This window comes from Vipera ursinii (genome assembly GCF_947247035.1).
Source record: "Vipera ursinii genome assembly, chromosome: 1".
Taxonomy (NCBI): Eukaryota; Metazoa; Chordata; class Lepidosauria; order Squamata; family Viperidae; genus Vipera; species Vipera ursinii.
In genome coordinates this window covers 141192025-141217067 of record NC_139512.1, presented here as the reverse complement: position 1 = coordinate 141217067, position 25043 = coordinate 141192025, and the positions used below count along the sequence as shown (strand labels likewise).

Here is a 25043-nt window from a genome sequence, read left to right as displayed (position 1 = left end):
TTATACTGTAATCCTAAGTGTTCGAAAAACCTCATATTAATGCTTACCTGGGACATAAAAGAAACCATTCCAATTTTCCTCCTTGAGGTTGTCTTATCGATTTATTTTTCTGTCTCTTAACATGGGTAAACAAAATATGAAAATAGAGCTGATTAAAAGGACTAATAAAGTTAATAATGTATATATTTACTGAAATATTACAATAAGGATGCATTAATATAATACAATAATTTACATTACACTCAAATGCACACTCCTGAATTATGAGTAAACTCCACATGGTTGATATCCCCATTCAACATGGTCTACAAGTTATATATGAGAGGTCAGGCTGATAATTAAACATCTGGAACTAGGTTTGATGAATAGGCAGAAGAACAGATGATTGCTGTTACAGAAGCTGAATCTTCTCTGGCTTTTGCTTTCATGTATTTATAGCAGTTACTTCTGAAACAATTCTGTATGGCAGACTAGCTTGAGAAGAAAGAGTAAAATATGACATAACATTTACAATAAGAATGAATTATGTATTATATTTATGTAATGTAATACAGTTTGACATATGAATAATTCATTAAAAGAGGTAGGAAGCTTGATAGATCTCTAATGGATGATGAAGTAGACTTCTAAGCTTAATCAGTAGCATTCTAGGTAAGGCCTATTTGGGGAAGTCTCTCAGCAATTGTTTGAATGTAATAGTAATAATTATCATCCAACCTTTTGGTCCAGGTACACCATATGGGTTGTCATAGCACTCTGTTTCCAATTCCTTACATGACAATGACAGACATAGTAGGAACTGCTGCCTCACCGGTCTTAAGTGACTAATATACTAATAAATAAGCAATTTCCTAGGCAGTTAAGTATTATTAGTCAGTGAACTCAGACTAAAAAATATAAAAGATCTTGCTATCAAGTCCCTGGTGAAGATATTGCAGGTGAAGCTGGACATTATTTATTTATTTATTTGATTTATATACCGCCCTTCTTCTGGAGGACTCAGGGCGGTGTACAGGGCAATAAAATAAGAATACATTAGATAAATAATTTTAAAACCCAAATCCATCAGGCCAGGCTGGCTTGTTCGAATAGATAAATTTTTAGATCACGCCGGAAGGAGCGAAGGTCGAGGGCCATCTGGAGTTCAGCTGGTAAGTGGTTCCAAAGGATTGGTGCACCCACCGAGAATGCTCTCCCCCTGGGGGTCACCAGCCGACATTCTCAGACCGGTAGTACCCTGAGGAGGCCCTCTCTGTGGGAATGTACAGGACGGAGGGACGTTGACGCCGGCAGTAGGTGCTCCCGTAGGTAATCCGGACCCACGCCATGTAGGGCTTTGTATGTCATCACCAGCACCTTGAATTTCAATTGTTATTTGGTTGTTACATTATCCTGCTGATATATATTTATACTGTAGTTTATTGAAACTCCTAGGTCCTACATCTACTTATTTTGTTGTTGTGGCCTTCAAGTCAACGTGGACTCCTCGTGATGATGCTTGGATTAGTTTCTGCAGTTTTCTTGGACTTAGAAGTGATTTGTCTTTGCCTGCTCCTTCCTAGGATTGAGAGAAGTGACTGGCCTAGGGTCACCCTACTGTCTAGCCTGGTGCCTTAACTACTACCCCAAACTCTCTCTAGCCCCATCTTTATATACTGTTACCAAACCCACGTTATTCTGTTTTGTGTATTTAACTTATATTTAGATGTCTAGTTGCAAAAATGTTCCATCTATGTAGCAATATATTTTAGTTAGACTAGGTTTAATCCTCTATCCAATCAAGATAGCTTAAGCCTTGTGAAGTGCCAATCCATTCCATTTGCTGTCCCTTTCTATCTGATGGACATTATTCTCCTTCATCTGATTCACTTATAAAACATGTTAATCAACATTTGGCCCAGGACACAAGTTTAATACAATGGGATGATGCAGCTTTGGAGCAATTGCCATGAAATCAGTAGCCACTTTGATATAATATTAACTGTCCCAAAGAGTCAAATATACTCCCATTCACCATATATTCAAACAGGATAAAATTATTATTTATTTGTCCAGCTTCTAATTTCATTTTATATTACATAGTAGGATAGTTGTCCATTCTGAATCAATGCATACTTCCTTATTTTTAAGTTGAGTGAATTGTCTGTGTGCATATCCTGTGTTTTTTAAATTTTTTTATTAAGATATCAATATTAATAATAGATAAATAAAAATACTTTTTGTTATGCTTTTCAATCGGTCATCAGTTAAGACATGAAATGAAGAGACAGCCTTTTCAAAAACACATAAGGAACTTTTCATTTTTTAAAAAAATTGTAAGAGTCTAAAATGGCATGTTTAAAATTAATTTTGCCAAGAGCTATTTTTATCTTTTCCTTCCCTCTTAGATGGCAACCTATTTAGGTGTTTTTTTTTTTTGATAGAGAGATTGAGAGCGTGAAAGAGTTTCTTTAATCAGATTAGGCTCAAGGAAACCGATAGCTATCTATTTGGCTCATGTCTTCTGCTGCTCTTCTTATTTAGTTACAAGACAGTTGCAGGCTTAAAATCTTTTAAAACACATTTGCTCAAATTACAGGATAAGTACAGATTATATTATATAAGATGCATATTTCTCAGCTAATATACCGGTATATATTGTTATGGAAAATTATTTCTTCTATAATTATATTGTAAATTAAAAGAAGACCCCGTATTTTCAATTATTAATTTTAGTGAAATAATTCTTTTTAACAAAACTAAAACAGGGAACAATTGATAATGATGAATTTGCTTAAATAAAGGATTATACTATAATATATTAGAGTGTTTACATGTTTAATTCCCCCCCTATGTTTGTACAATATATCACATACAAGCAAACCAAGTAACGTGAAAATTTTAATTGTCTCCCTCTGTATGAGTGAGATGGGCGACTTAGAAATGTGAAAAATAAATTTTAAAAAATAATCTTTTTACTATTATTCATGCTGAAAGCTAATAATTCAGCATGACCAGGTCAGCATAGTCAGGCTAAGTGTCTTCTCTGGCATTGTAAACTAAGAACATATGGAATCTGTGCAGCACTAGTACCATTCTACATAAATATTATATAGGTTTGGCAGCACATCAAACACAAGTTTAGACACTTCAACATCCCAGTAAAGATACTCTCTAATTTTAGGAATGGCTGTGTGAAGAATGTTCACTATTTATATGGGCAACTGGAATCCAAACAGGTGTCATCACAGCATCACACATTATGATTATCACTTTTCCCTCTTGTATGAAGAATATATTCAGAAAAAAGTTTCTGAAAGGTAGCAACTTACAGCACCTGTTATATCAGGGCACTGCAGTTCCTGGTAAAATTTGTCATAACTATATACGATGGTGACATTTAGTTTCTATGAATATTTCAGCATTTTAGGACTTGGATCCATTCTAGGAATATTTCAGCATTCTAGCAAGGCAAGTTTAGCTGAAGTGAAAATCTGATGTGTGTAATCTTTACATGCTTTAGTATTAATAGTATTCTATTATTCACTCAAACTATGTGGAATATAGTTTGTAAGGCTTCAGTTTTTTTCTCACATTACGGACTTTTGTTACTTCCAACTGTTAGGCTTTATATTGCAATATTTGTGGAACTCCCTGTAGAGTAATTAAAGTGCTGTAAGTAAATCTGTGCTACTGAAATTTAAATGTTTGATTGGATTATGTGAATTTTTTTACGATCTGGTATCAAAAGTGTTGTGCATTCCTGTAATTGCATGGGACTTGTTTGTCAACTACTTTTCTGTGTTTGTGAATTTAAACTTTTAAACTTTTTTTTTAAAAAAACAAAAATGTCTGGGGAATTGAGCTCAAGTAAGCTAAAAAAACCTGTTTTCCCTTGGAAACTGACTACATTCAGTAAGCATATTCCTGTAACACTGGTAGAGTTGCATTGGTAGAGTTGCATTGGAACATCAAAATAGGAAAGAGATTAAAAATATAAAATCTTCAAATTATAATGAGTTGTTTGAGTGAAAATAGCGTGCAGTCTTATGAGATTCCAGAAGAATAAAAATGAAAATAGATCTGAACTTTTCAGATGAGCATGGAACCGGAAGGAAGGAAGGAAGGAAGGAAGGAAGGAAGGAAGGAAGGAAGGAAGGAAGGAAGGAAGGAAGGAAGGAAGGTATCTGTCTTTCCTGTTATCTCTGGACTTTGACAGAGGAAACATTGATGCAAGAATATGTACACAAGCAGAAATGACAGGTCTTAATGAAAAAAAAAAAGGAAAGAAACATTTAGAAAAGATTCTACTAAGAGTTGAAGAGAAGAGAAACTTAAGGGAAATTTATCAAAATGTTGCTTCTGAACTGTTTGTAGTTTCCAAATGATCTCCATACATAAGGTGACAATTTGTCCTTATGCATGATCTTTTCTCATAGAGATTTTTTTTATTTGAGGAATATATTCATTTTTGAAAGAAATCAAAAATAATCTTCAATTCTAGGTGCATTATTATATTACTCTTATTATAGGATTAATCCTTTCTAGGTGGGAAATCTTGAATCTGCAGGTTAATTATGGACGGTGAAATCTTAACTTGTTGAAATATACGAAAAGAATAATTTAGATTTGGAAACCAGAAAGATCTGGTTGTAGACCTGTTAATTCCAATCATAGAATACATGGTATCTCTAAAGCCATCAACAGGAACTTTGGAAACCATTATACTGTATAATAAGAATGAAGTTTAAATTTGAAACATTTATTGTCCCAGACACCTTGATTACTCATGAAGTTTTGTTGAAATTTGGATGTTTCCAAATTTCATATATTGATATTGCAATAATTGTAAAAGAAAGTAATCTAAAGCCCAAAGGAAATGGAATGTGAGAATGGGTGGAATTCTAGACACGTTACAAAGTGACAAGGGTATGAGTAAATATATGTACATATACAGAACAAATAGAAATCTAGTTTTTCTTAAAGTTTCTGTAGATTCCACAGTCTCTTTTCTATACTATTAATTGGGCCACCATAATGAATAATGTATAACATTTAAGAAAACCAAGATCATGGCATCCGGCCCTTTCAATTCCTGGCAAATAGATGGGGAAGAAATGGAGGTAGTGACAGATTTTATTTTCCTGGGCTCCAAGATCACCGCAGATAGGGACTGTAGCCAAGAAATTAAAAGACGCTTGCTCTTTGGGAGGAAAGCAATGGCAAATCTAGACAGCACACTAAAAAGCAGAGACATCACCCTGTCAACAAAAGTGTGTATAGTCAAGGCTATGGTCTTCCCAGTTGCAATGTATGGCAGTGAAAGTTGGACCATAAGAAAGGCTGAGTGCCAAAGAATTGAGGCCTTTGAACTCTGGTGCTGGAGAAGACTCCTGCGAGTCCCTTGGATTGCAAGGCGATCAAACCGGTCAGTCCTAGAGGAGATCAACCCTGACTGCTCTTTAGAAGGCCAGATCCTGAAGTTGAAACTCAAATACTTTGGCCACCTAATGAGAAAGAAGCACTCACTGGAGAAGAGCCTAATGCTGGGAAAGATTGAGGGCAATAGAAGAAGGGGATGACAGAGAATGAGGTGGCTGGATGGAGTCACTGAAGCAGTAGGTGTGAGCTTAAATGGACTCCAGAAGATGGTAGAGGACAGGAAGGCCTGGAGGAATGTTGTCCATGGGGTCGTGATGGGTCGGACACGACTTTGCAGCTAACAACAATAACAACAATGTATAATAATGACTTATCCCACAGGTTTTATTGATCACATTTGATTAAAATATGGTACAATTTCCCTTGGAAAAAAGAATTAGGTAATCAAAGCCATTAGCTTTAATTTTGTCTTAATTTAAGTATAATAAAAATAAGAAAACTAATGTCATCAGACCCCTTTTATGGGCTCTGAAATATTTCCATTAATAGAGCATGATAGTAAAAACCTATAGATGCAAAACAAGTTTACAGAAGTCTGATTCTATAGTTAAAATGCATTTTTGATAATTTGTTTTTAAATTTTATAAAATATACTATATTTGCCTCATCCTAGAGTAGACCTGTCTATTTGGTCAGCATTGACTTGATGCCTAATAATAATAATAATAATAATAATAATAATAATAATAATAATAATAATAATAATAATAATAATAATATCAAAAATCAAAAAGTATTTTCCTTTTAAAATAGAATTGTGTGTGTGTGTGTGTGTGTGTGTGTGTACACACATATATATACATACACACACACACAACTTTTATCTTTAATCATGGTGCTGTTATAATAGGAACCCTGACTATATTTAGTCCGTAGCTTATTAAAATCTTTCCGTTGCTTGACAGTCCTTTTTTTTGTATCTGGTTGTTGAAGATTGTTGAAGCTTAAATACATATCATGCAAATCATCCTTACTCTGTTGATGTACAGTGGCTGATTGAGAGGCCGTATGTATGGCTTATGGGCCAACCACATGAAAAGAGTAATTTAAAGGCCAGATGAGCTAAAGCTGCTCTAAGTTAGGCTGATGTGTGAGCTTCAAAGGTTATTGAATAGCATCTTTATTTAAAATACAAAGTGATTTTATTAATAACACCTGAAGTGAGTTATTCAGGGAGGAAACAGAAAGGTACATGATGTAAATGTATACCATACTTAACACATGTGGAGTAAAGATTATATTGCATTTGGATATTTGTATCCCAATATAGATTTACATGCTTTTTTTTTTAAACGTGTGAAAATAGTCCACCATTGATTGTGTTTTGAATCCTCAAGGAATAGAAATCTGATGAGGTTCAATTGTACTGGCTACAACACTGTGGACAATGAATACAAATCTAACCTACTGAAAATAGTAAATATGGGGTTATTTTGTGTTCAACAACAACAATAAGTTGGAAGGGACCTTGGAGGTCATCTAGTCCAACCCCCTGCTCAGGCAGGAAACCCTATACCATTTCAGGCAAATGGCTGTCCAGTCTCTTCTTAAAAACTTCCAGTGTTGGAGCATTCACCACTTCTGGAGGCAGGTTGTTCCACTGGTTAATTGTTGTAACTGTCAGGAAATTTCTCCTTAGTTCTAGGTTGCTTCTCTCCTTGACTAGTTTCCATCCGTTGCTTCTTGTCCTGTTTTCAGGTGCTTTGGAGAATAGCTTGACTCCCTCTTCTTTGTGGCAGCCCCTGAGATATTGGAACACTGCTATCAAGTCACCCCTCACCCTTCTCTTTGTTAAACTACACATACCCAATTCCAGCAACCGTTCCCTATATGTTTTAGCCTCCAGTCCCCCAATCATCTTTGTTGCTCTTCTCTGTACCCTTTTTAGAGTCTCGACATCTTTTTTACATCGTGGTGACCAAAACTGGATGCAGTATTCCAGGTGTGGCCTTACCAAGGCATTGTAAAGTGGTATTAATACTTCACGTGATCTTGATTCTATCCCTCTGTTAATGCAGCCTAGCACTGTGTTGGCTTTTTTGGCAGCTGCAGCACACTGCTTGCTCATTTTGAAGTGATTGTCTACTAGGACTCCGAGATCCCTCTCACAGTTACTACTATTGAGCAAGGTACCACCTATACTATACCTGTGCATTTGATTTTTCCTGCCTAAATGTAGAACCTTACTTTTTTCACCATTGAATTTCATATTGTTAGATAGTGCCCAGTGTTCGAGTCTGTCCAAATCCTCCTGTATTTTAAGCCTATCTTCTGGAGTATTGGCTATTCCTGCTAGCTTGGTGTCATCTGCAAATTTGATGAGTTCCCCATCTATCCCCTCATCCAAATCGTTGATGAAGATATTGAAGAGCACTGGGCCCAAAACAGATCCCTGGGGCACCCCACTACACACTTCCTTCCATGTAGATGCAGTTCCATTGAGGACCACACGCTGAGAACGGCCTGTCCAGGCAGCTATGAATCCATCTGGTGATGCTATCTGACCCACATTTTTCTATCTTATCAAGTAGTAGGTTGTGATCTACTTTATCAAATGCCTTACTAAAGTCCAAGTAAATTATATCTACAACAGTCCACTAATTTTGTCACTTGGTCAAAGAATGCAATAAGATTTGTCTGGCATGATCTGTTTTTGACAAACCCATGTTGACTTTTAGTGATGACTTTGTTTGCATCAAGGTGTTCGCTGATTTGTTGTTTGATTATCTTTTCCAGAATCTTCCCAGGTATTGAGGTCAGGCTGATAGGTCTGTAGTTTCCTACTTTTTGAAGTAATTTGAAATCCATAAGGAAAATCCATTGTAACACATTAAGACATACATTTAGGTCAACTAAAGCAAGGTTCTTCAAACTTGGCCCTTTTATTTATTTATTTATTTATTTGTTTGTTTGTTTGTTTGTTTGTTTGTTTTTATAAACCGCCCTTCTCCCGAGGGACTCGGGGCAGTGTACAGAGTAAGGTAGGTATACAGATTGAACAATAGTGAAAAACAATAGTAAAAACAAACTGGGACCCCAATTAGAGCTATCAGGCCAGGCCGGACTGCTGGAACAGGTAAGTTTTTAAGTCGCGCCGGAAGGTGTGGAGGTCGGGGGCCATCCGGATTTCGGTTGGCAAGCAGTTCCAGAGGGCTGGCGCACCCACTGAGGCCCTCTCTGTGGGAGCGCACATGACGGTGGGGTGTTGACATTGGCAGAAGGTGCTCCCGTAGGTAGTCCGGACCCATGCCATGTAGGGCTTTGTATGTCATTGTTAGCACCTTGAATTTCACTCGGAAGGCAACCGGAAGCCAGTGCAACTCACGGAGGAGAGGTGTGATATGGGAGTATCGGGAGGCCCCCAAAAGTGTCCGTGCCGCTGCACTTTGCACCAGTTGAAGCTTCCGAGTGGATCTCAAGGGCAGCCCCATGTAGAGAGCGTTACAGTAGTCTAGGCGAGAGGTCACAAGGGCATGGGTGACTATACGTAAGGCATCCAGGTCCAGATAAGGTTGTAGTTGGCGCACCAGTCGAACCCGGGAGAAGGCCCCCTTGGTCACAGCTCCTATGTGATCTTCCAGGGATAGCTGCGAGTCTAGGAGGACACCCAGGTTGCGGGCCCTATCAACAGGGGGTAGTAACTCATCCCCGATGTTAAGGGGTGGACTGATCTGAGTATCCTGGCTTGCCGGTACGTACAGCCATTCAGTCTTGTCCGGGTTGAGTTGAAGCCTGTTCCTCCCCATCCATTCCCGGACCGCTTTCAGGCAGCGGGACATCACGTCGAGGGCATCACTGATGCTGTTTGGAGTTGAGATGAAAAGCTGGGTGTCATCAGCATACTGATGGTACCCTACTCCAAAGCTACGAATGATCTCACCCAGCGGTTTCATGTAGATGTTGAACAGGAGAGGCGAGAGGACCGACCCCTGAGGGACTCCGCAAATGAGAGGCCTCGGGGTCGACCTCTGTCCCCCTGCCAGCACCGACTGCGAGCGACCCTGGAGAAAGGTGGAGAACCAACGCAGAACCGTGCCTCCCACTCCCAGTCCCCTGAGGCGCCGCAGCAAGATACCATGGTTATGACTTGTGGACTTCAACTCCCAGAATTCCTCAGCCAGCGTGTCATAAAAGGGCCAAGTTTGAAGACCCCTGAACTAAAGCCTAACTTGTTTTCTTTTTCAGTTCTGATGTGTATGATTATTTAATTTTTCTAAGTGAAAATTAACATATTGAAAGATATTCCATTCAGAATACAAGTTAGATGTCTTACAGTGTTTGCTCAACTTTAGTTGGTTAGGATTTTCCAACTTGCTTTACTATATTGCAGTACTGAATGTAAAAGATATATTTTGCTCTGTCCAGTATTCCTCACTTATAAACCGTAAGGTATCAAATACATTATGTATAAATTTATGAATATGCTGATTGAAATAAAATTATACTATTTTGCTTAGAATATATATTTTGGTTTTGGTAATCTCACTCTTTTTAGTTTGTTATTAAAACGTTTTATTAATCAGCTGATTTAACTAGGCTGAAAATTGGAAGAGAAAGATTGAAAGCAATATAATTTGTACATTAAAAAGAAATCTCAGCATAATGTATTGTAAAGAATAACAAATTGTTACTTTAGCTATTTGCTAATGTGGGTATTAACACAATTTTGACCAAATTTTTATAGCATTTAATGGTTTTGGAAGTCCAAAGATTGTGTGTGTGTGTGTGTGTATGTAAGAATGCATATTATAATATTGTTGGACTGTGATTGTCACCATTTTTCTGTTCACAAACTCTGTGTTGCCTAATATTGATAAACCTGTGATATGCCTCATTCGTCTACAGAATTTTAACTTCTTCAAGCAATATATCCACATGGCAACAGTTTGAAGAAACAGCCATTCTCTCACATGTGATATTTTGGCACATAATAGAAGCAGGTAGCATATCTACTACCTGCTGTTGAAAGTGTTGAAGATACTGAATTATTTATTGTTTCTCTCTGCACCATCCAAAAACGTTTTGGATAGTTTGACACATCTCGGTCTTCCATATGGAGACTTCATGGTGACAGAGTTGCCAGCTGCTCAGTCTTAGATTTTTAAGAACTGACTGAGCTTTTTTGAGAGAATCCTGTTGTCTACACACTCACTCACTCACTCACTCACTCACACACACACATACCAAACTCCCCACTGTCAAATGTACCTTGTTTCTGTACAATTGGGTATACTGGTGTTGTCGTTAGTCATTTAGAGAGGCATGCCAGCTTGAATTTGGTTTATTGCAATGAAGAATTCAAATACACCGAAATATATTTTATTTTAAGAAAAAGTAGTCAGAGGAACAACCTCTTAGTCCAACCTTTGGGTGCAGAGATCTCTCATAATTCCCAGCCAAAATGCTGATAAAAGCATATAAAATTAAGTCCAGTAGTTTTGGAAGGCATATATTGAGGTATTTTGGGGATTTCTGTGTGGCTCAGCTTACTTTGATAAAAAGAACCTGATTTGATCTTATGAAGGATGAAAGTACCTGACCAAAGTGCTCTGCTCAGTGTAGCTTGTGGTCAAATAAAGGGGGCAGATATTCAATCTTTTCTTTTGCATGTATGAACTGTATTGATGGAACTTTTGTCCCTGAATGTATACTAGATACTGCTTTCCTGACAGAGTACCATAGATGAGATGATACATTTGCATTGGCAGATGATTTCTGCTATCTTCTGGCAGCCACATTATTAATAATAATGACAGAATTAACAATTGTTGATAAGAAAGGCAAAAAAAAAAAGTCTGAATAGTGGACATGACGGTACCTGGAAACAGTGGAATAGACAAGAAAGAATTGGAGAAGATAACAAAAGGACCTGCAAACAGAAATAGAACAACTAAAGAAAGCAAAGATAGCACCAATAGTAATAGGCATCTTGGGTGCAATCTCAAAGCTGTTGGAGGACCACTTGAACCATGATCAGCTTTGCAAATTCACTGTCTTATCAATTGCAAAAGGCAGCTTTCCTTGGAACAGCATACATCATGGGAAAATACTTTAAAACCGTCAAAAAATGACGTGGCTTAAAACTGAAAAAAATGATTTTGACTACCCAGGAGCAAGTTGTTCAAACTAATGCAATCCAGTCCAAAAAAATGAGAAATCATCCAATGATTCCATTTGTCAATTACAAAAGACCACGCTGCTTTGATCCCCAGATATACAACAGGGTATTTATTTATTTATTATTTTATTTTAATTCCATTTATATCCCGCCCTTCTCCGAAGACTCAGGGTGGCTTACAAGCTTAGCAGTAGCCTTCATTCTATGTATATGCCTGCTTATTAGGGCTTTCACACACACACCAAGCGGCATTATTACAAAGTCAGCTTATTGCCCCCAATAATCTGGGTCCTCATTTTACCTACCTCGGAAGGATTGGAAGGCTGAGTCAACCTTGAGCCTGGTGGGATGCGAACCTGCAATAATTGCAGGCAGCTGGTGTTACTTAAGGAGGCATTAGCCCACTGCTCCACCAAGGCTCTATGTCCATTTCTTTAGCAACCATTCAAAGCTATGACAGTGCTAGAAAAACAGACCTGCGAAACGTCCTTGTACTTAAGATGCAATTGGGGTGCTTAGTTACTGGTGTGTATTTATGACAGTTGAGTGTTCTGGCATCGCACAATCACCATTTGTGATGTTCCCACTCAGCTTCAGACAAGAAAGTCTATGAGAGAAGCCAGATTCATTTAATGACTGTGGCAAAAAAGGTCACAAAATTGGGCACGATCACACGATGCCTCACTACAACGTAAGAGTTGTAATACTTAATGACAGAAGTCTCCATTCCAATTATACTCATAAGTCGAGGACTACCTGTATACAATAAACATCCTAGATTCTTGGGAATAACTTGATGCCTAAGAAGGCCAACACTAGCTAAAATACTGGCAGCTGTGATTTCATATTTTTGTGTATATGATAATGCCACTGTACTCATTTGGTGTATCCAATGCAATGGAAATAAAGAGAGCTATAGAGCAGCTCATGAGGAAATCAGATATAAACACCCAACACCCAGGGGAAGGGCCTTCTCTGTGGGTGCGCCTGCCCTCTGGAACCAGCTGCCCATGGAGCTTAGGACTGCCCCCGACCTTCGTTCATTTCGCCGGGACCTGAAGACCTGGCTCTTTGAGCTCTCCGGCCCAGGCTGAGAATTTTTAACTGGGGTTTTTAATTTTAGGGATGATTTAATCTTTTTTAATTGTTTTTAACTTTTGTACTGGTTTTGTTTTAATACCCTGTAAACCGCCCTGAGTCCTTCGGGAAAGGGCGGTATATAAATCTAATAATAAATCTAATAATAAAATAAAATAATGTTCATCTGTCAGTAATTAATTGAGGCTAAAATTAGGAGAAAATTGCTGCTGCATTTCTCATAAAATCCAGGTAACTTGGCCTAAGTTGCTTAGAAATGAAAGCAGCTTTCCAATACTATTTGTTCAAACCGAAGAAGTCTATCTCACAAATCTTTCTATACTTTATAACACTACAGAATAATATAAAAACACTTATCCAATTAGCACATCGGACTAGTTCTTGGAAGGCAATATCAAGCCTGTACTATAGATTTAGCAACAGATCTGAGTTGCTACTCTGCACTCCTAATGAATATAATGATTTTATCAATTTTATGCCAGTTGAATTGAATATTGTAATCTTATTTGCATGCAACCTCAGAATTTCTTTTAGTGCAGTTATTCTGCCTGAACACTCTGTGGAATGATAATAGGTTTATCACTTTTCAGTTCTTTGCACAATACCACAGTTTCTATAGGGGTGATTGTCAGAAATCTTTAATCACTACACTCTTTCAAGGATACAGAAATATGAAAGCTGCGGGTTAACTTTATATTCTGCTATACTTCCACGTACCTATAATATAATCACTGTTTATATCACGACGACAGTAAAGACAATGAAGGAAATGTGGGAGATGGATTGTTGTATTTTATTAATCTAAGGACTGTAGGTATGGTTTATTGGAATAAACCATAGTTGGTTTGTTTTGCACATCAGACTATGTTTATGAGCATGGCTTACAAATCATAGGGTTTATTCTCACACTGCACAGGGTACCAGATCCATACAAATAATTTTGGGACTTTAGCATGCTGCATGAATTCAGGCAGTCTTTTGTTGTTTCTGTTCCACATGCAAATTGTACATGCATAAAAGGCATGTTTGATTTATTTGGGTCTTTCAAGACTGCTAAAGGAGGGGAGGGGAGGAAGGAAGAGGAAATCTTTATTTCTATTAGTAGCAAAGCCCTTCCTTAAATTGTAGCTCTTAATCCGGGAGACAGCTGTCAGCAAACAGACTTTCCCCTCAAACCATCCACTGACAAATGCTCTGAAGTACTGTAAACTTGAGAGCAATCTTGGTGGATTTTTTTTTAAAAAAATATTTTTGGTTTATTTCTGTTGCTATATGTATTAGAAGGCCTGGTGGACTGTCTTGAATGAAACCAGGATTGGATGATGACTTTGAAAACATTTTATGTTGCAGCTCCATGACGTTTTTCTACTTATGCGAAACATGTCAGGTTGACACCACCAGAGTGGTAGAGGAATGAAATGTAATGAGTGAAGGATATTTGTTGGGGGTTTAGTTAAGTAAAAAGAAGCCTCATAGGAGTTTCACCTGAATTTGGGAAGTCTTATACAAGTGTTGCAAAGAAATGCTTAGTTCACTTATGAATTGCAAGCTCTTCGCTCCAGGGTGATGTGTAAAGAACCAGTTGCCTCAAGTATGACACAGGGTCTACTGCAGGAAACCTTTCTGTGTGTGATCCTGAGCACCACATTATCAAAATGCAGCTCCTGCGCACAACTTTGCTTAATTCTTCATAGGAAGTTTCCTTGCTTCTGCCCTCATGGAGGCCAAATCTTCATAAAGGTCATGAGATCAGTTTTTGAGAGGCAATTGTCTTGCTTACAGTTACACACACACATGGTATCTGTGAACTTCTTGACCAGCAATAATATCTGCTGATCAGGGCAGCTGATCAATATGCTTGCATTTCTTTTAATTATTTGCTGTGCATACTTAATATATCTGTGCACTTCTTTCAATGCTAGAACCACTTATGTCTATGGATGTAAATATCAGAGATGGGAGCAGAGCAGTATATATTAATCTATAGACCACTCACGCTGGCCACCTAAACTGTTTCAATTCCTCTCCTCGGGATGGCGCTACAAGGTATTGAATGCCAAAACAACCCAGACACAAGGACAGGTTTTTTTTCTGCACCATTAATCTGCTGCACACCTAATTCTCACAGGGCCATCTAATGTCTATCTATACTTACCTATGTAGTTTGGCTGTGTTTATTATCATTTATCCTTCTTTACTCCCCCCTCTTATTCAGATGATGATGATGATGACAGTGATGATGGTGATGGTGATGATTATGTTGGTTTACATTTGTCTCTGCCCTGGAGACAAATTTCTTGGCACACTTGGTCAATAAAGTACTCTACTCTAGTCTACTCTAATCCTAGTCTAGTCCACTATTCTACTCTAGTCCTACTCTATTCTACTCTACTCTTTGGACCCAGTTTCCCTTAGTATATGGAAATCATTTTTCCCCTGAAAATGTCATGATTCCAACAGTTGAAACTCTTCAAAAAAACTTTGAGGCATTGTTTACCTTAAAGGATCTTTTATTCGAGTAGCATAATACCGGCACTTACATAATCGAAGCCAAAAACTAATTTCCCCTCCCCTGGGCACATAGTATCAAAGCACAATTCCCTCCTCCAATTAACAGTCATAAATCACATTCCCCAATTAGCTTGAAGCGCAGGCTTCCTCTCCAGCCCGCCAATTCTCTATCAGCTCTGGGCTCAATAACCTTGATTCTCACGCTGTGTTTAGTGTTGTTATGTCTAGCTGGACTCTTATTCACATCCCCCCCTCCCAGCATCATCTAACTCTAAAAGCGAAAGGGAAAAAATGGCTACATTTCCATCTGTTGTCAATGCAAAAACATTCAATGTTAGCAGCACTGACAGAAATAATGGAACAAAAAGAGAAAGCTACACTGTGGCTCATCTATCAGTCCTGGAGGGGGGGGGATACTGAAGATGAGAGAAAGTTGAGTGGAGCTTCTTAGTCTTCTTGTGTTGTCCAAAATACTTGAGTAGCAGGATGCCTATGTGATTCCCTCACTACCTGAATAATGACCTAATGTAAATGCACTAGAATATGTACATCACAATAAAAGAAAAGGCCTAATTTGGAAGACAAGTTTGTTTCTGGTGCGGAACATTTGTTTTATTCTTTGCAGCCTCTGTTTCTCTAAGGTTCAGAGGACAAAACATTACCAGTCCATTGAAAGTGGCTGAATGTGTTCTGGCTCTTTATATAAAGAAAATTGGCAAAATAAGCATTCAGGCATTTTCACATAATCAGATATGTATTAATTTGCTTTTTGGATAGAAACGAACTCAGTTCACATTCTAAAATAAATGAATGATTTGTAGTCCTAGATATTTATTAGTTATATATTACTATGTACATATAGTAATTACATTGAGAGGAAACATATTTTTTCATAACAATTAATGTTTGTAAATGTTTATGGAAGTACATAACAAATATAACAAACACATGGACTAATTAAGATGAAAAGGATGACAACCCTTGTGGCTTGTTCTGAAAAATAAAGAACATTACAATGGTAAGACTTAATTATTTCTGTAAACATTTCAAACGACTTTCCATATAAAAGTGGGATTTCTAAACTAGTTTATATCTTCTAAACCTTTTTGACATTTATACATGCCATGTCAAGAATAAATTACTCCTTATTTATTTACTTTATTATGGATTTTAATATATTATCGTTTATGACTGGATATTTTTGAATTTTAAAGGCCTTTATTATTAAATCATAAATGAAAAGGCTTTTTCTTATGTTTTTTTTACATTCATACATTCATGCAGTACAAAAACTCACTGATTGAACATTAATATATAATTACTTTAGTAGTAAGGTGAATTTTCATTTATATGTCATACACAAATAACACAATACTAACTGTGAGATATATTATGCATATCACACCATATATATGTCAGTGTGTGTGTGTGTATGTGTGTATATATATGTGTATGTGTATATATGTGTGTCTGTGTATATATATATATGTATACACACACACACAAACACACACTTAAGCACAAGCATACAAACACACAAGTATAAACACAAACACATTTCTATATATTCAATTAACAAAATGGAACTTAGAAGCCAATAGTAGGTAAGGCACCAGGTTAGAAATTGGCAGACAGAGAGAGGTGTAAGAGCTAAATGCAGCCGAAACCAAGAAGAGGTAACTACCAGTAGTAAGCAAGGGTATTTCTCTCCTAATAGGACTGCAATCTACATAACCACATAAACTATGACCAGCTAATGTGTCCATTAGTAAGGATGGTATAGAGGGATTTCACAAACAGTAAACGGGACCTTTGGTGAATATAGACTTTGCCTAATTAGGTTTAGAAACACTCAGCTAGGAAAAACTACTCACTAATAATAATCTTATGTTTCTATTGAATCTTCTTAGTTTATTGCTTTCATTCATTCTAGTGGTCAAAATAAAGGAGGTGATTTTTTAAAAAGAAAGTTCCTTAATGCCAGCAAGCCAAATCATTGTGGGAAATATGCAACCAAAGTCACTCCACAGAATCAGAGGGAGAGGAGCAGTGATAAAAATACATATTTAGGTATCTCATCATCCTTTACTGGTCTATTGGCAAAATGGGAAATCAGTTTGCATAAACATCCATCTGTTTTAAACATGACATTTCTGCAGACCAAAGACAGATGAATACTTATATAGGTTATGAGTATCTAATGTATTTCATATGTGCCTAATGAATATGAAAGTCTGAAGCAGTTCTTTCATTTGCATATGAGTTTGGACCACTCTTGTTTATTTCAATTACAGACAAATAATGGTTGCACTGTGTTGCTGACTACGTCATTGTGAAGAAGAGGGCATCATTTTGGCTTTATTATTTAGAACAGATGAACATTTAATAACTGTGTGTGTATTGCTAATGTTGTATGGTATATAGAACTGCGCTGCATTATTAATATTTTGCAGCATTGATCAGGTTGGATAAGAATGTTAACAGATTTTACTGTGCCCTTATTTTGTAAGATAACATGTTAATGATGTGGCTGTTTTAATTTAACTTTAACAGACAATTTAAATATAGGTTTCCTTTACAGAGACAAAAGTTGCAATTTAAAGCTATTTGGTAGTCTAAAAACAGCTTAATTCTCGAGTAGCATAGTAATAAGTATTAATCCAGCTTATGCAGTGATTGCAGTATGTCATGTTTGTGAAAGATTGTCTAACGGCTTTCTCATGGCTTTAGGTGTATGTCTGTTCCAGTGCATATGTATACACACATACACAATTGTTAAATTTCTTATGCTGAGACAAGCTGTTCATTTTAATTGACATTCAAATATCAGCAGAAATTAACATGTTTCTAATATCCTCAACATCACTTTGTCTCTTTACCTCCCATGTAGACTTGGTGAGAGGATAAAATTACCTTGCTGTTGTTTTCTTCATAATAAAACCATCATTTTCTTTATTTTTGCTAGTGGTTGAAACAGCATCATTAGAATTGGTATGCCTGAGTCCCTTTCTTCTGTTTTGGGGGCAGTGGAATTTTGCATTTGAGTTTTTGGTTGCTGGAGGTTGCCTCTGGAAACCCTCTAAAACCCACTAAAAAAACAAAACAAAGCAAAATTCAGAGCCAAAATTTTGAGTGCTTGGGGCTCAGTCAGCTGCAAAAGAGGTGGTGCTGTACTGCAGTTTTCCATCCTTGATTTAATTCATTAGGTGATGGAAAATCATTGTTAGATTTCTTCATCATACAAAGCCACCATCCAGCTCTCTTCTAAATGAGAAAAACAAGATTGGAGAAGAAAGTTGCATACGGCTCTTCCTCCAGAAACTAAGGTTAATATAATTTCACTTTGTGCCTAATCATGGTAAAGGAAAGAAAGCTAGTCAAATTGTAGCTTTTAAATACTAACCAGGAAAAGAATCTTTTGGGTTCTAATTTTCACTGGAAAGTGAATTAGATACTGTTGTTTTTGCTGTGTTTTTAAAGCTTGCCTCTGCTTATGCTTAGGCCCAACTCTGAAACAAAATTATATTCATTCCTTGGATTTATTGGGAGAGAGTTGCATTAACCAGCTATTAGTAAATAAGAGTTTACATATCTGAATGTATTTCAAACTCTATTTCAACCAGTCCCTTTAACCTTACTAGTGGTATTTGCAGCCCTGCAACTCTCTTAAAAGGTTATGCACTGTCTTTCCTATTATTTATAATCTCATAATAATAGATGGGAGCTGTGCAGGATATTTAATAAAAAAGGGGAAAAGGAAACCTGAACACAAAAAAATAAAGAAAATAAAAACCACAGTAGTTATTGCATAAATCAAAAGGTTTTATGTTATAACACGAATATGTGCCACGCTTGCTTGTATATTGAATTTTAGTAGTTGGTTGCATAAAAAAGTGAAGTGTAATGAAACTGCAAGTAAAGTATTCCCCAGTCAGCCTTATCTTTGTTGTTTGTCCTTCAGACATAGCTTTTCTTGCGTTTTTCAATAAAACCCATCCAGCTCTTTACTTTCATTATTATTATTATTATTTCATTTTGCATCTCTCTGTAAGTGAGCTGAGAAAACCAATGAGATTCAGTGCTTTTCTACTCGAATCCTTAGCTATTTTTTTAAGAGATCAAAACTTAGAATGCTGCTACACGGTATTAATAAGGCTTAGCCACTGATATGTCCCTATAGAGGTTATGTTTTTCTTGTGGGGAGATGGGTGGGAGGGAAAGAGTGAAGGGTGACACTTTTGAACAGGCTTGTAGACAGTAAACACTACTTTCCTTGTTTCTTAGGATCCTCTTTGCAAGCTCGGTGCTTAACCTGACTGAACTGGTCGCCCTTCGGCCTGACCTTGGCAAATTGAAAAAGATCCTTTACTTCCATGAGAACCAATTGACATATCCTGTGCAGAAATGTCAGGAAAGGGACTTCCAATATGGATATAACCAGATTCTTTCATGGTAGGTATATCTTGTACCCTCTTGTGGTTAATTATTCTATCTTTTAAGGCATTTTTCATTCAACATTTATAGAATCCTAATCCTTTTCAAGGGATTACAGAGATAAAGAGGAATGGACCAATATATTATCAAAATACCAGGAGAATCTACTTTCTACAATCAGATCATAGAGAGGGAAACATGCCTAGATGCTATTGTGAGAATCATGTCATACCCCAACAAATTGCACTAATTTTCAGTATGTACCTTCCTTGTAATACAGACAAGATGTTTTTGCTTTGAAAGCACTTAACAAAGGGGTAGTTAATCAACACTGGCTTAACAATACTTTTTATTGCATTCAACTGAAATTAAAATAGGATGGTTCAAGGAAGCAAACAGAAATTAAAATACCCTCCAGCAGCGATATTTAGGGGGAGAGGGTAGTAAATCTACCAGATAAATCCTTACATTTCTTTCATTTTGTATTCACAATTTGTGCAGTGATAAAACACCCAGACATTTAAAACACTGTGATTCTTTATATTGTTACTTTAAAACAAACATATTTCTTGAATATAAGAATGAAATAAAGTAATAACATTTTTACTGGAAAACCTTATGATCAGGCCAAGTTTTGGATACCTAAATTAAAATTGAAAAGCCAAATTTGCTTGAATATAAAATTCATTCATTCATTCATTTATATCCTGCTTTTATTATATTCACAAACAACTCAAAGGAGCAAACATATCCAACACACTTTCCTCCTCCTATTTTTCCCACAGCAACCTTCTTGCTCCATTTCACCTATTTTTATTAAGAGAATTATTGTAAATGTAGATTGAACATTTTAAGGCTAGATATACTGTATAGTATCTGTATCTTTGCCTTGCAACTCAACTGAAAGACGAGCAATGATCCCATGTAGCTAATTTTTTTTTGCAGTGTGCATTCTTTTTTTATATAAAATATTTCAGTTTTGAGATAGATGTATTTGCTTTGCCTTAAAACTGTGCCTAAAAATAAATAGCAGTTGATGTAAAATCGTGCTCAACTCAATTTAGTAAATATACCAGTAGATAGTTCTCCCTTAAAAATGACAACTGGGACCAGCATCTCCAGTGCAGTTGTTAAGCAAGGCATTACGAGACCATGACGGACTTGCAACATTGTAAGTCTTAACACGGTGGTTACTGCAGGTTGTTAGGCAAGGCATCAAGTGACTGCAACCTGCAGTTTTGTTGCCAGCTTCCCCGTTGACTGCTTGTCAGAAACTATCTGTGACGCATGCAAATGGTGATCACATGACTTACACATCACAGGATTACGGAACTGTGATGGTCATAAATACCTGTTGGATGTAAAGTGCCTGAATCTTGATAATGTGTGAGGGCTGGTTATAAGTTCCTTGTTTGGATTTTCATGATTACTGTAAACAACAATCTAATCAAGGAACTACCAAGAGGAAAACCACACTCCCAGCAACTCTGACAGGGAAAGCCACTGTTGTCAACAGAGAGCAAGCTGCCCTCCCTTCTAGTGCTGCTGATGTTGCCTAGTTTGTTAATGAAAAATCTGCAAGAAAACAGTCACCAGGGACCAGGGACCCCATAGTTCAACTCTTAGCTGTAGTTCAATTCTGAGCTGTAAATATTTCCTTCTATTGGCATCCACAGTTCCCTCATATATTTCATATATCCCTTCTCGTTAGGTCTGTTGTTGTACTAGCATTCTGTTCTGTACCAGCCTGCTACCGGCCCTGCAGAAAAGGCAACCCCTTTATAAATGGCAAGAGGCTGGAATGACGTCTGCCAAATTTATTACTACAAAAAACAAACAAGACACGAACCAAGATACAGGAGCTTTGAAACACTATCTGAGCGGTTGCTTTCAGCAAACCAGCCCTCCCCAAACATTCCCTTTATAAAGAGTTCAGGGCGTGGCCTCTCTCTGCCTCCTTCCGAGAAGCCCCACAGCCTTCCTCTGTTTACTCCTACTTGACTGCCTCCTGCGTCGGGCGTCCTTGAACAGGGCCAGCTGTGGGTCATCTTATTTATTTATTTATTTATTTATTTATTTATTTAATTTATATACTGCCCTTCTCTCAAGAGACTCAGGGCGGTTAACAGGGCAATACATAAAAATCAGATACAAAAATTAAAATTATTAAAACATGATTAAACAATGCCCATAATAATACAAATTTAAAATTGAAGTCATAATAAAAATCCCACCCCATCCCATCAGGCCAGGCCCGCTTCTTTAAAAAGATGGGTTTTAAGGTCGCGCCGGAAGGAGCGGAGATCGGGCGCCATCCGGAGCTCTACCGGAAGATGATTCCATAAATCCGGTGCACCCACAGAGAACGCTCTCCCCCTGGGGGTCACCAGTCGGCATTCTTTGACCGGCGGCACCCTGAGGAGGCCCTCTCTGTGGGAGCGTACTGGGCGGAGGGAAGTTGACGCCGGCTGCAGGTGCTCCCCAAGGTATTCTGGACCCATGCCATGGAGGGCTTTGTAGGTCATTACCAACACCTTGAACCTCACCCGGAAGACAACTGGTAACCAATGCAGCTCGCGGAGCAAAGGTGTGACACGGGAGTATCGGGAAACCCCCGATACAACTCTCGCGGCTGCATTCTGTACCAGTTGGAGCCTCCGAGTGGTCTTCAAGGGTAGCCCCATGTAGAGAGCGTTGCAGTAATCAAGACGAGAGGTCACGAGCGCATGAGTGACCGTGCGCAAGGCATCCCGGTCTAGATAGGGCCGCAACTGGCGCACCAGGCGAACCTGGGCGAACGCCCCCCTAGTTACAGCTACAATATGGTCTTCTAAGGAGAGCTGTGAATCTAGGAGGACTCCCAAGTTGCGAGCCCTATCTACAGGAGGTAATGACTCACCCCCCATAATGAGGGGTGGGATATCCTGAATATCCCGAGATGCCGGTACGCACAGCCACTCCGTCTTGTCAGGGTTGAGACGAAGCCTGTTCCTCCCCATCCAGACCCGGACCGCCTCCAGGCACCGGGACATCACGTCGAGGGCATCACTGGGGTGGTTTGGGGTCGAAATGAAAAGTTGGGTATCATCAGCATACTGATGATACCCAACTCCAAAACCACGAATGATCTCACCCAGCGGTTTCATGTAGATGTTGAACAGGAGAGGCGAGAGGACCGACCCCTGAGGGACTCCGCAAACGAGAGGCCTCGGGGTCGACCTCTGTCCCCCTGCCAGCACCGACTGCGAGCGACCCTGGAGAAAGGTGGAGAACCAACGCAGAACCGTGCCTCCCACTCCCAGTCCCCTGAGGCGCCGCAGCAAGATACCATGGTTATGACTTGTGGACTTCAACTCCCAGAATTCCTCAGCCAGCGTGTCATAAAAGGGCCAAGTTTGAAGACCCCTGAACAACGCAGAACCGTGCCTCCCACTCCCAATCCCCTGAGACGCCACACTGTCAGGCTCACACAGCTGGGTCTCCATGGTGACCAAGTGGGAGGGGCCTGCTTGAGGGCTACCATCAGCAAGATCTTCAACCCCCTCAGCAAGGTCTTCAACACCCCCCTCCTCCTCTGATTCGTCCGACCCAACTGCCGAACCCACTGTCAAGACTCGTCCTGCAACAAGCAGGGTAGATGCCGAACACAGGAACGAGAGACTTCTGCTGCAGCCTAGAAGCGCTTTATTCTTCAGAGCCCGACACCCACAGGCTGACCCTGAATCACAACACATTCCATCAACTCCAGGTTCTCTTGTCTTGTCCATGTATAGTTAGTTCCAATAGCCCACTTAATGTCAATTTGTTCTGGTTCCCCAGCATTTGGTCTGGACCCTGTTAACCTGGCCAATGTCCAGATCAGTATGACTATTTCAGTTCAGGTCACTTTTATATTTGTGGTAGGCAGGTGAAGCTTTAGGAGTGTCTCTAGGACCCCCTACAGGTTAAGGAGATGCCAGCTGGGATTTGAACCCTGGTCTTCTGCATCATAGGCACTGCTCTTATCACTAAGCTATCCAGCCATTCTAATTTTGTGAATTTAAAAGCAACATATTAAAAGCTCTCTATGTGGAAGAAATGTGTAAGTGGAGAAAAGAATGGCAGAAGTACAGGACTAGAAGTAACCACCTCCTCCCATCAGTAATTTGTTAGTAATTCATAGATATTGAAGTAGTAAATATATATAAATATATTTTTGTTCAGCTTGGAGATATTTATGATTGCTGTAAATTCACACTGTTTCTTAGGAAAGTTGCGTTTGAGAATCCTATCCCTTATTTGAAGTCACAAGTTAACTCCGTATAGACAAGAAATATATGTGATATTCTGAACATACTAGGTATGGACTAACCAGAGCATCATGCACAGAAGAGGGGAAACACACTTGTATTCTTGTGTTAATCCTTCCGTGCAAGAATTAATGAAAGCTTTCATGGCATTATATTTGCACTTTACCATAAGAAACATGGACAAGATGAAGCTGTAATATGCCATCTCTGTCAGGTGATTAATGTATTTTGAAAGCAAATTCTGGCTGCTGGGAATTACACATCAGCTGGGCGTACAGCAAAATCACTTGGAGGAAGGAAAAAACTTGGTATCTCTAAGGAATCCTGGTTTCCGAGTCTCATCGGCAGTGGGAAACCAGACTTCGTAATATGACAGTCTTTAAGGAATGGGCCCAAATTGAGGGATCTATCTTATTCCTAAGTGAAAGAGCAGCTTTACACCAAACTAATTAAATTCTATGCATTATTGATTGTTGATCATTTTCTCCCTCTTTTATTAGTTTGGTTGCTGACTTTGTGGTGTTCAACTCTGCCTACAATATGGAGTCCTTTCTAACATCAATTGGGAAATTTATGAAGTTGATTCCTGATCACAGGCCTAAACATCTGGAAAAGCTAATCAGGCCAAAATGCCAAGTCCTTTACTTTCCAATAAAGTTCCCAGATGTGAGTAGGTTAGTACCTTTCTAGTATCTTCTCTAACTTGGGTCATGTATTACCTGTGCTACATTTCATTGTTATCGTGATCATAGTAACCAAAGGAATATATTTCATGCCGAAATATTTTTCGAGACAGAACTGAGTACAAAAAAGTATCGAGCCAGGGCACTTTGTAAGCAAGCAGTCATAGAGATGGAGAAAAAGGAAAGAAATTAGAGTGAAAATAGAAAAGACAGCTAGTAGAAATATATATATATATATATATATATATATATATATATATATATATATATATATATATATGTATATGTATATGTATATGTATATGTATATGTATATGTATATGTATATGTATATGTATATGTATATGTATATGTATATGTATATGTATATATATATATATATATATATATGTATATATATATATATGTATGTATATATATATATGTGTATATATATATATATATGTATATTTAGAGAAAGCATATGGTAAGTGAATAGGCTTAATTTAT

The 25043-nt window shown here is 38.1% G+C and overlaps 1 protein-coding gene across 1 annotated transcript in view; it reads left to right on the top strand.

Moving 5' to 3' along the window:
• Positions 1–25043, top strand: part of GTDC1 (glycosyltransferase like domain containing 1) — a 269028-nt gene that overhangs the window by 101992 nt on the left and 141993 nt on the right. The window contains exons 3-4 of the mRNA XM_083348753.1: positions 19433–19600; positions 24372–24545. Coding sequence (XP_083204879.1) covers positions 19433–19600; positions 24372–24545 — 342 coding nt within the window. The remainder of the gene's footprint in view (positions 1–19432; positions 19601–24371; positions 24546–25043) is intronic.